Source organism: Bubalus kerabau, chromosome 10 (assembly GCF_029407905.1).
Source record: "Bubalus kerabau isolate K-KA32 ecotype Philippines breed swamp buffalo chromosome 10, PCC_UOA_SB_1v2, whole genome shotgun sequence".
In the NCBI taxonomy this organism is placed as follows: domain Eukaryota; kingdom Metazoa; phylum Chordata; class Mammalia; order Artiodactyla; family Bovidae; genus Bubalus; species Bubalus kerabau.
This window is the reverse complement of record NC_073633.1, coordinates 77,900,459-77,913,067: the sequence shown is the minus strand read 5'-3', so window position 1 is coordinate 77,913,067 and position 12,609 is coordinate 77,900,459. Positions and strand designations below refer to the sequence as shown.

The window sequence follows — 12,609 nt, the reverse complement described above, 5'->3', positions numbered from 1 at the left end:
AAAGCAAAGGTAATAACAATATAATAGATGCAAACCATAATCATAAGTAATACAAATCTCTTCCTTTAAAAAACAAAAAGAGAAAAACACTAAAAGTGGATTACAATTTTAAAAACATCAGATGAAGCGAGTCTCATTCATGATACAATGAAGCAGATGGGTATAAGAGCTTAGAAGAAAAGAATTTTCTGTAACAATTATTTGGTCTTTTATCTATCCTGGTTACTGGCTTAGCTCATATGTTGACCTGTCTTTAGTCAAGTATTAAAAGCCAACAAAAAACCTACTGTATTTTCTGAAAGATTTAATGTTATTTAAGTGCAACTCTGCAGTCTTTTTGACATCCAGAATTCATAATTAAAGCCCTTAGGACATTCTCACCCTTTTAAAACAAAAATACCCTAAACCAAAAGAATAATATATTTATTATGAGACTAAGGACAAACCTTTGAGACAATCCTGAGGCCAAAAGGAACAAGAATTTTTATGTTTAGATTGTCATAACCACAGAAAAGGGCCCATTGTCAAAGCTATAAGAAAGTCCATCTTCATATGTGCCCCCTTCTATTGTAATTTTTTATGCCACTACTCAAAATTATAGTGTTCTAAACTTTTTATATTCATGATATTCAAAGGGTTCATAATGAATTTCTATACCAGTGACTGATCCCTAATTTATAAATCCTCAAACACTGACTCCTTAGCCATCCTACCAACTTTATTCTTTTCACTCTAACCTAAATGACACCTTCCTATCTTCCTTCCTACCAAACTTCCTTAAGATCCTTCAAAATTATAGCACCAATATATAGATTTTTGTCTTCTCCAATTCTTCTATACTAATCAACACTCAATATTCTAGACTCAGGCTATTAACTAGTCTCTGAGACTACGAAGTACTTTGATGGGCTCTGTAAGTTAGGAAAACCTATGTTCAAAGTCTGGCTACATTATATATTAGCAATGTGATCTCCAGAACAACAGTTAAACCCTCTGTGCCTCCTCTCCAAATGCAAAACAGATTAAAATACCTATCCCGAGAGTTGTGAAAACTATGCTTTTGATTAACACAGAGATAGCAAATACAGATATAACAAACATCTAACTAATCATCTTTAACAGAATGAATGACACAAAATAAACAGCTACTGAAACAAGATTTTAAAAGGAAGTCTAAAAAAAAAAACTTTTATTTATACCATAACAATCAGAACAATGACACTTAAGAAAGTGGTGGGAGTCACACCCTAACAAAACTTAAAAGGGCAGAAACTGGTCTTTTCCTCGTTTCCATACTCTCCACGGAACAAAACAGTAAAAAAATAATGCCACTTCTTCCATTTTTATTTTCTAGATTAATACCATACAACTGCTCAAGGTAAGAATACTGCAATTCATCCTAGCCTACACTTTCTTAACTCACTTCTGACAAGAAGTTCAATTCAGTTCACTTCAGTCACTCAGTCGTGTCCAACTCTTTGCGACCCCATGAATCACAGCATGCCAGGCCTCCCTGTCCATCACCAACTCCCGGAGTTCACTCAGACTCACGTCCATCAAGTCAGTGATGCCATCCAGCCATCTCATCCTCTGTTGTCCCCTTCTCCTCCTGCCCCCAATCCCTCCCAGCATCAAAGTCTTTTCCAATGAGTCAACTCTTCGCATGAGGTGGCCAAAGTACTGGAGTTTCAGCTTTAGCATCATTCCTTCCAAAGAGCACCCAGGACTGATCTCCTTTAGAATGGACTGGTTGGATCTCCTTGCAGTCCAAGGGACTCTCAAGAGTCTTCTCCAACACCACAGTTCAAAAGCATCAATTCTTCGGCGCTCAGCCTTCTTCACAGTCCAACTCTCACATCCATACATGACCACAGGAAAAACCATAGCCTTGACTAGATGAACCTTTGTTGGCAAAGTAATGTCTCTGCTTTCAATATGCTATCTAGGTTGGTCATAACTTTCCTTCCAAGGAGTAAGCGACTTTTAATTTCATGGCTGCAGTCACCATCTGCAGTGATTTTGGATCCCAAAAAAATAAAGTCTGACACTGTTTCCACTGTTTCCCCATCTATTTCCCATGAAGTGATGGGACTGGATGCCATGATCTTCGTTTTCTGAATGTTGAGCTTAAGCCAACTTTTTCACTCTCCACTTTCACTTTCATCAAGAGGCCTTTTAGTTCCTCTTCACTTTCTGCCATAAGGGTGGTGTCATCTGCACATCTGAGGTTATTGATATTTCTTCCGGCAATCTTGATTCCAGCTTGTGTTTGTTCCAGTCCAGCGTTTCTCATGATGTACTCTGCATATAAGTTAAATAAGCAGGGTGACAATATACAGCCTTGACGTACTCCTTTTCCTATTTGGAACCAGTCTGTTGTTCCATGTCCAGTTCTACCTGTTGCTTCCTGACCTGCATACAGATTTCTCAAGAGGCAGGTCAGGTGGTCTGGTATTCCCATCTCTTTCAGAATTTCCCACAGTTTACTGTGATCCACACAGTCAAAGGCTTTGGTATAGTCAATAAGGCAGAAATAGATGTTTTTTTGGAACTCTCTTGCTTTTTCCATGATCCAGTGGATGTTGGCAATTTGATCTCTGCTTCCTCTTGCCTTTTCTAAAACCAGCTTGAACATCAGGAAGTTCACGGTTCACATATTGCTGAAGCCTGGCTTGGAGAATTTTGAGCATCACTTTACTAGCATGTGAGATGAGTGCAATTGTGCAGTAGTTTGAGCATTCTTTGGCATTGCCTTCTTTTGGGATTGGAATGAAAACTGACCTGTTCCAGTCCTGTGGCCACTGCTGAGTTTTCCAAATTTGCTGGCATATTGAGTGCAGCACTTTCACAGCATCATCTTTCAGGATTTGGAATAGCTCAACTGGAATTCCACCAGCTCCACTAGCTTTGTTCGTAGTGATGCTTTCTAAGGCCCACTTGACTTCACATTCCAGGATGTCTGGCTCTAGGTCAGTGATCACACCATCATGATTATCTGGGTCATGAAGATCTTTTTTGTACAGTTCTTCTGTGTATTCTTGCCATCTCTTCTTAATATCTTCTGTTTCTGTTAGGTCCATACCGTTTCTGTCCTTTATCAAGCTCATCTTTGCATGAAATGTTCCTCTGGTATCTCTGATTTTCTTGAAGAGATCCCTAGTCTTTCCCATTCCTTTGTTTTCCTCTATTTCTTTGCATTGATCACTGAAGAAGACTTTACTTATCTCTTCTTGCTATTCTTTGGAACTCTGCATTCAGATGTTTATATCTTTCCTTTTCTCCTTTGCTTTTTGCTTCTCTTCTTTTCACAGCTATTTGTAAGGCCTCCCCAGACAGCCATTTTGCTTTTTTGCATTTCTTTTCTATGGGAATGGTCTTGATCCCTTTCACCTGTACAATGTCACGAACCTCATTCCATAGTTCATCAGGCACTCTATCTATCAGATCTAGGCCCTTAAATCTATTTCTCACTGCCACTGTATAATCATAAGGGATTTGATTTAGGTCATACCTGAATGGTCTAGTGGTTTTCCCTACTTTCTTCAATTTAAGTCTGAATTTGGCAATAAGGAGTTAATGGTCTGAGCCACAGTCAGCTCCTGGTCTTGTTTTTGTTGACTGTATAGAGCTTCTCCATCTTTGGCTGCAAAGAATATAATCAATCTGATTTCGGTGTTGACTATCTGGTGATATCCATGTATAGAGTCTTCTCTTGTGTTGTTGGAAGAGGGTGTTTGTTATGACCAGTGCATTTTCTTGGCAAAACTCTATCAGTCTTTGCCCTGCTTCATTCCGTATTCCAAGGCCAAATTTGCCTGTTACTCCAGGTGTTTCTTGACTTCCTACTTTTGCATTCCAGTCCCTTATAATGAAAAGGACATCTTTTTTTGGGTGTTGGTTCTAAAAGGTCTTGTAGGTCTTCATAGAACCGTTCAACTTCAGTTTCTTCAGCATAACTGGTTGGGGCATAGACTTGGATTACTGTGATACTGAATGGTTTGCCTTGGAAACGAACAGAGATCATTCTGTTATTTTTGAGATTGCATCCAAGTACTGCATTTCGGATTCTTTTGTTGACCACGATGGCCACTCCATTTCTTCTGAGGGATTCCTGTCCGCAGTAGTAGATATAATGGTCATCAGAGTTAAATTCACCCATTCCAGTCCATTTCAGTTCTCTGATTCCTAGAATGTCGACATTCACTCTTGCCATCTCTTGTTTGACCACTTCCAATTTGCCTTGATTCATGGACCTGACATTCCAGGTTCCCATGCAATATTGCTCTTTACAGCATTGGACCTTGCTTCTATCACCAGTCACATCCACAGCTGGGTATTGTTTTTGGTTTGGCTCCATCCCTTCATTCTTTTTGGAGTTATTTCTCCACTGATCTCCAGTAGCATATTGGGCACCTACTGACCTGGGGAGTTTCTCTTTCAGTATCCTATCATTTTGCCTTTTCATACTGTTCATGGGGTTCTCAAGGCAAGAATACTGAAGTGGTTTGTCATTCCCTTCTCCAGTGGACCACATTCTGTCAAATCTCTCCACCATGACCCGCCTGTCTTGGGTTACCCCAGGGGCATGGCTTAGTTTCATTGAGTTAGACAAGGCTGTGGTCCTAGTGCGATTAGATTGACTAGTTTTCTGTGAGTATGGTTTTAGTGTGTTTGCCCTCTGATGCCCTCTTGCAACACCTACCATCTTACTTGGGTTTCTCTTACCTTAGGCGTGGGGTATCTCTTCACGGCTGCTCCAGCAAAGCGCATCCATTGCTCCTTACCTTGGACGAGGGGTATCTCCTCACCGCCGCCCTTCCTGACCTTCCTTGGACGTGGGGTTGGTCCTCCCGGCCACCGCCCCTGGTCTCGGGCGTGGGGTTGCTCCTCCTGGCCGCCGCCCCTGACCTCGGACGCGGGGTAACTCCTCTCGTCGCTGCCCCTGACCTCGGACGCTGGGTATCTCCTCTCGGCTGCCACTCCTGACCTCGGATGCGGGGTAGCTCCTCTCAGCCGTTCCTGCACCGTCGCAGTCTGGTACTCTCGGCCACTGCCCCTGACCTCGGACGTGGGGTAACTCCTCTTGGCCACCGCCCTTTGGGCATGGGGTCCTCCCAACTTCTGCCCCTGACCTCAGACGTGGGGTGGCTCCTCTCGGCTGAGCTTTGGCGCGCCCGTCGCAGCTGCCAGGTCAGGTGGTGTGATATTCCCATCTCTTTCAGAATTTTCCACAGTTTGTTATGATCCACACAGTTAAAGGCTTTGTATTGTCAATAAATCAAAAGTAGATGATTTTTTGGAACTCTTGTTTTTTCGATGATCCAACGGATGTTGGAAATTTGATCTCTGGTTCCCCTGCCTTTTCTAAAAGCAGCTTGAACATCTGGAAGTTCATGGTTCATGTATTGTTGAAGCCTGACTTACAGAATTTTGAGCATTACTTTACTAGCATGTGAGATGAGTGAGTTGTGCATGTGACTTTCACTTTCAGTTTTCACTTTCACCACAATATTCTGCTGCCTCTCTACTAGCCACGGAATAAAATCTTAACCCTTACAGTCTAGCTTACAAAGCCCTCATTAACCCAGGTCCAGTCTGTTAGTCACTCCCCTGGTTCTATCTCCCTATAACAGATTAACACTTGCTACATTATCCAACATGCTCAACATGTATTTCTGTGACTTTGTCTTTGCTACAAACATTCTTCCATCCTCTACCTGGTAAACTATTCATCTTTTAAGATTGTGTGTTCTGAGGTTCAAACTTTACCTCTACTTTCTAATGCTGAATTGTTTTGCTATCTATATTCCTGAAATACTTTATAAATAAATGCCCATATACCTTCACATTAAATTATAATTTCATAATTATCTTCCCCTTTAGAATATGAACTTATTGAACACAAAGGTCATACATTCTCAGCAAGTAAATAATTCACAGAGAACAATATTTGCTGAATTGACCTGAAGTTCAGAAAATAAACTATGAGTCCATGAGGCTAGGTCCCAAACTTCATCAATATTTTCAAATGCAAAAGAACTAGTTGCTCTTTGTCCAACACGATTGGGATCAGTAGTGGATTACTTTTAAAAGTCTGCCAAAGAGGTGAAACATATATACACACTCCTTGAACACTTTAACTTAAAGCATATGCACTAAGTATACAGTCACTCTCTAACGCAATAACACACAGTTAAGGTACAGTTTTTAATGGGAATTCTGCTTCCTTCTTGTGTAAACCATAAGTGTTATTTATATTGTTCGGTTCCCATTTTTTTTCAAGTGGACCAAGGACTTCAGAAATAGAATGCTTCTAAAGTTCTATAATTTTTCCAGTCTTACAAACTACTTAAATTAATTACAATTAAAAAGTACAACCGGCATAAGAAGGTTTGATTACCTATGCAATCAACTTTATATATAACTGAACTGGTGAGAGAAGTACAGAAGTATACTTAAAGACATCTTCTAATGGACAGGATACATTATGCATTGATTATGCTTCAATCATCAGTCAGTTCATGTTATAGAAGGACTGGGAAATATCAGTTACTCCAATAAGTCAACTAAGCAGAATTTGGTTAAGAGAGTGTCAACATACTGCAACTAAAGTTAGTCCTTCATGAATATACATATTAGCAGAATCACTTTCAAATTAAATGTTCTGGGCTAGTTTCCTTGTCCAATAAAGAAAAAAATGACAGTATTGTAAGCCCTAATATTCAGACTTGCTCTTACCTGTCACTCCTACCTCCCACTTCTGGACATGATTTTACCTACAGGCCCTCAGGTGGTTCGTATCTCCAAATTAAATAATTTCACAGCAAAAAAACCAAAAATGTAGTTTCAAAATCATGGCTCAACCAAAATCTTGTTCCAGAATCAAGATTCCACCTTCCCCTCCTTCTTGGTCTATCAATTTATTTATCTTACCTGACTGCTTGGATTTGTGACCATGTATTCAACTTGCTCTGTGACACCTGTAATCTCCTCTCCCTTCATTGCCTGACTAGACTTTTGACTAGTCACATTACCTTTAGAATAAATGTAAGCTGAGTGTCTTACTGCTTGTTGTCCAACTGCCTGTCCTAAACCAAATATCTAAGTATAGCCAGATTTCTACATACCTGCACACTTGCCCATTTTTTCAGATTTGTTTTCAGTTCATCTTCTCAGTCTATATCCTAACTTTTCTGCTTTACCTTAGCACTCCCAAATCTATCATCTTTTCAGCTAAAATCTATAGCCATTCAGGGTTGCTAAGATTACATACAAAGTACAATGAATACAATTAGAATAAAAAAGCAATGGTTCCAAGGCACTGAAAGATATCAGAAAAAAGGCTAAATTATGTTCTGTACGTGCTACTCGCTATGATATAATAAATAAACTTAGGTATTTTAGAAAAGTTTCAATAACAGCCGAAATAAAAGGTTTTGAGTTTTTCTCAGTTAATAAAGAAATGAAAAGAATTAGAATACTCTATTCCTCAGAAAGTTGAATTGTCTAAAAAATGTACCATATATAAATATTTTACAGAATAATAAATTTTATTATAATTCTATTTTAAGAAATAATGTGAGTATAGCTTGGCTCTCAGGTTTGAGAAAAGAATAAAAAGATAATTATTTAATTCTCTTGGTCTTGTTCTAATTTTCATAGTCTATAACTTCTGTATTATTTCCAACCCTAGATTAAGTAATAATAATTATGGCAAGTTTAATCGATGTTTTAGCAATTTCGGACTTTGTAGCATCTCTAAAATCTTATTTAAGAAAACAGAAACAGGAGGGACATATGTATACTTATGGCTGATGCATGTTGATGTATGGCAGAAACCAACACAAAACTGTAAAACAATTATCCTTAAATTAAAAATAAATAAATTTTTAAATGAAAAAAAAAACAGAAACAATGCTTTCTTTTGATGAAAGCTTTTTTTAGACTAATCACAAGAAAAAGAATAAGCACTAAGATTACTCTACCTTCTGATTCTACAGTAACACTGAATAACAGAATGTCACTTCAACATTCAACTACTTCATAGTATTTTCAAATTAGTGCATGCACAGAATCATAAATGATGAATAAACAACTTATGGCTTTAATCACCATGGATACAGATAATGGAAATTCTATTTTTTAAAACTGAGTATTGTTCTCATTTATTCTAATACATCATCAACATACAGAAAATATATACACATATATATACCTTTCTTTCCAGCTATAAAGTAGTAGTACCTCTATTCATCATATTTTTCCTAAGACAAAATGTTTATTACTTAAGTATGTCTTTTAGGTACAATGGAAAGTAATTAGGTAAACATCAACTACCACAACAAAATTTGTCAGACACTTTTATATGAGATATTCTCTTAAGCATCTAAAAGATAAAAGCATACAGGCTAACATACCAAAGTACAAGCATTAAATACATACCAATTTCTTCCACTTCTTCCAGGAAATCATTATATTCTCTTAGACTAGGAAAGTCTTCTTCCCTTTTATTGTATCTTTAAGAAGAAAAAAATGAACATATTACATATCACTTGCTTTTAATATCATTTAACTGGTTTGTTCTTACCTAAAATTCATACATGATAAATAAAAAAGAACTGCTTATGGTGTAAAACAGTTTTCTTGACACCAGGTTTTTAACTAGACCAAGAATGTTGTTTTTAAATTATTTTGACTACAGAGAAGGAGTAGAGTGAAGAGAATGGTACAATATGTAAAATCCTAAGACAAGGGAAAAATAAAGAAATTAGAATACTGAAGAAATGGGAAACAGGTCTATCATTGGAATATTTGGTTTTTTATATCGTTTACTTCTAATAAATAGATTCATTAATTTCCAGAAAGAGGACGCCTTCCTATTTTTCATGACCATTATAATCTAAAGAATGCTAGATAAAGACAACTTATAAACAATGTGAAACTTTTCTGGTGGCCCAAGAGTTAAGACTCTGTACCTGCAATACAGGAGGCACAGACCTGATCCCTGGTTGAGGAACTAACATCTCACATGGCAAAAAAGAAAGGAAAAAATCTATAAATAATGTAATGTGCCTGTGAAAAATTAGAAAATCAAAGGGCTTAATGATAAAAGATAAGAATCTAAGAGAACCTACCTATGGCTGATTTATGTTGATATATGGCAGAAACCAACACAACATGATAAAGCAACTATCCTCCAGTTATAAATAAATAAATTTAAAATAAACAAAAAAACAAAAAGAATCTAAGAGAGACTATCTCCAAGAAGTAATCCAAAAAATAAAAGAGCAACTTGGATTATTGATAAAGTACCCAGAAAGATCCTGCTAAAAAACCGGTGAACAAAGTTGAAATGTAGACCACCTAGATAGACAGATAGATATTATTCTAACCATAACCTAAAAAGTAATAAGACGTCTTACGGCAAAAGGAGAGATAAAATATAATTCAAAACTATTAACAAAAAGTAAAAAATTAAATAAGAGAAAAAGAACACTAGAAATATTTATGTACCCATATACACACAGAGAGATGTATCAAAATAAATTGTTCAGTTCAGTTCAGTCACTCAGTTGTGTCCGACTCTCGCAGCACGCCAGACCTCCCTGTCCATCACCAACTCCCGGAGTTCACTCAGACTCACGTCCACCGAGTCAGTGATGCCATCCAGCCATCTCATCCTCTGTCGTCCCCTTCTCCTCCTGCCCCCGATCCCTCCCAGCATCAGAGTCTTTTCCAATGAGTCAACTCTTCACATGAGGTGGCCAAAGTACTGGAGTTTCAGCTTCAGCATCATTCCTTCCAAAGAAATCCCAGGGCTGATCTCCTTCAGCATGGACTAGTTGGATCTCCTTGCAGTCCAAGGGACTCTCAAGAGTCTTCTCCAACACCACAGTTCAAAAGCATCAATTCTTTGGCGCTCAGCCTTCTTCACAGTCCAACTCTCACATCCAAACATAACCACAGGAAAAACCATAGCCTTGACTAGACGAATCTTTGTTGGCAAAGTAATGTCTCTGCTTTTGAATATGCTATCTAGGTTGGTCATAACTTTCCTTCCAAGGAGTAAGCGACTTTTAATTTCATGGCTGCAGTCACCATCTGCAGTGATTTTGGAGTCCAAAAAAATAAAGTCTGACACTGTTTCCACTGTTTCCCCATCTATTTCCCATGAAGTGATGGGACCGGATGCCATGATCTTCATTTTCTGAATGTTGAGCTTTAAGCCAACTTTTTCACTCTCCTCTTTCACTTTCATCAAGAGGCTTTTGAGTTCCTCTTCACTTTCTGCCATAAGGGTGGTGTCATCTGCATATCTGAGGTTATTGATATTTCTCCTGGCAATCTTGATTCCAACTTGTGTTTCTTCCAGTCCAGCGTTTCTCCTGATGTACTCGGCATAGAAGTTAAATAAGCCGGGTGACAATATACAGCCTTGACGTACTCCTTTTCCTATTTGGAACCAGTCTGTTGTTCCATGTCCAGTTCTAACTGTTGCTTCCTGACCTGCATACAGATTTCTCAAGAGGCAGGTCAGGTGGTCTGGTATTCCCATCTCTTTCAGAATTTCCCAGTTTATTGTGATCCACACAGTCAAATTGTAGCTAACCCTAATTTTCTCTAATAGCTTTCAATAACACATGTCACCTCCTCGGGTCTTACCTAACATCACTAACTCACAACAATATTTAGTCCTTAACTTCACAGCATTTTTCCCAATTTATAATCACATATTTGTTTTGTTTGCCTATTTTAATGCTATCCAAGCTACTATACTGTAAGCATTACAAGAGCAAGGTATGTAGCTATTACACTCATTTCATACGTGTGTGTGTGTGCACGCTCGGGCACTCAATCATGTCCAACTCCTTGAAATTCCATGGACTGTAGCCTGCCAGGCTCCTCTGTCCCTGGGACTTTCCAGGCAAGAGTACTGGAGTGAGTTTCCTGGGGATCTTCTCAAACCAGGGATGGAATCCAAGTCTCTTATGTCTCCTGTACTGGCAGGCAGATTCTTTACCGCTACACCACCTCAGAAGCCATTTCGTACTTAAGGCCTAATATGCATAACACTGTTTGCACAGAGTAGGTTCTCAATATATATTTACTAATTAAATTAAAGAATAAATAAAGCAAATAAACTGTGAAGCCATGAATTCAGAAGGTTTACTCTTTAGGAGTTCTCTGGTGGCCTAGTAGTTAGGATTCTAGGCTTTCACTGCTGTGGCCCAGGTTCATTCCCTGGTCAAGAACTGAGGTTCTGCAAGCCACACAGAGCAGCTAAAAATAAAAAATAATTATTTTTCAATAAAAAAGATTTACTCTTTTCTAACAAAGGTTAGATAATATTATTGAGTTCTCAAACAACTTAATAAATTTTTAACATTGAACAAATGCATACATCAATTTATACTTACTCGCAAAACTGTCCACATTTCTACAAGTAAATAATTACATCAATTATAGAAATAACTGTCAAAATCTTTGTGAACTGAATTATTCAAGCATTAACACTTACATCTTTAGCACTTTTTTCCGAATCTCAACTTCCTTGTCAACAGTAGGATCTTCAAAGAGCTGTACCCTGAAGTTGCTCTTTCGAAGTGGAGTGCCACACTCAGGACAGTTTCCAGCTCCTCTCACAAAGAGTAAGTCCACACAACTTTCACACCTGTAAGGAGAAAAATACAACATAACTTTTAAGCTAGTATTCAAATTGGCAATAAGTCTGTATACAGTTTGCCTTTTTTCAGTTTTGGTGTTTATTTGAGGGAGAGGAGGCACAAGAAAATTAATCATTACTACCTAAAATTTTTATTGAAAACCTTTAGAAAAAAGTTCATTTTCATTTAGAGCCTACTTCAGACAGAGGTGGTCCAAGGTTCACCAGTATAATCTTACAAATGAAAGAAATACACAAATTTTTGAAAATTGATTTAGGATCTAGGAGATTTCAGATGGCAGGAAAGGGAGAAGTCAAAGAGCCATATAAGAGAGCAGACTAGGATCAAGTCCACTCTCAGACCAGTATTACCCTCAGACCTGGCAGGGGCGTGCACTTTAGAGAACCCTGCATACCATAATCACTAAAATAAAGACCTTTCCCCTACTTTCAGCCTCGTAAGGAAGTTCTTTAAAGTTCAGTAAGCAATTGAGTCAGTGGAAGTTACTCAAAAGGGAGAGAGGTGCTGGCTGAAGGAGGCCCCTCAGGGCAGAGGATAAGGAACTGAGACTGACCCCGTATATGTGCACAAAGGAGAAAAATCACCACAGCTTCTGCCCTGAAAAATCTCAGAAAGAGTGGCTACTTATAAAATTTTTAACCAGTTAAAGCTGGCTGCCCTAAATCCACCAGTGATTACCCAGGCAAGCCAAGTCTCCCAAATACCTGCATCCCTTCTTTCCTCTCTTCTTGGCTAGTACAATTTGGGGAAGAGCTTAGAACTTCTTTAGAAGTCTTCAGTTTGAAAAGAAAGGAGTTGGCAAGGTTAACTTTGTAGGAGATTCCTGGGGGAACTGACAATGTCAGTTCATATATTGTTTTAGAGGGGTCCAGGCACCACCCAATCATCCCCGCCCAGCCAGAGCAGATCCATCCTACTAATCAGA

General features: G+C 38.4%; 1 protein-coding gene across 5 annotated transcripts in view; it reads right to left on the bottom strand.

Annotated features, from left to right (window-relative positions):
• The window catches only part of MNAT1 (MNAT1 component of CDK activating kinase), a 211,384-nt gene that overhangs the window by 145,245 nt on the left and 53,530 nt on the right, over window positions 1–12,609 (bottom strand). For all 5 annotated transcript variants that reach the window (XR_008699570.1, XM_055538254.1, XM_055538256.1 and 2 more), the window contains exons 2-3: window positions 11,519–11,671; window positions 8,443–8,516 (exon numbers count right to left, since the gene is read on the bottom strand). Coding sequence is in view for 4 of the 5 variants with exons in the window: in XM_055538254.1 (XP_055394229.1) it covers window positions 8,443–8,516; window positions 11,519–11,671 (227 nt within the window). In the remaining variant the exon portion in view is untranslated. The remainder of the gene's footprint in view (window positions 1–8,442; window positions 8,517–11,518; window positions 11,672–12,609) is intronic.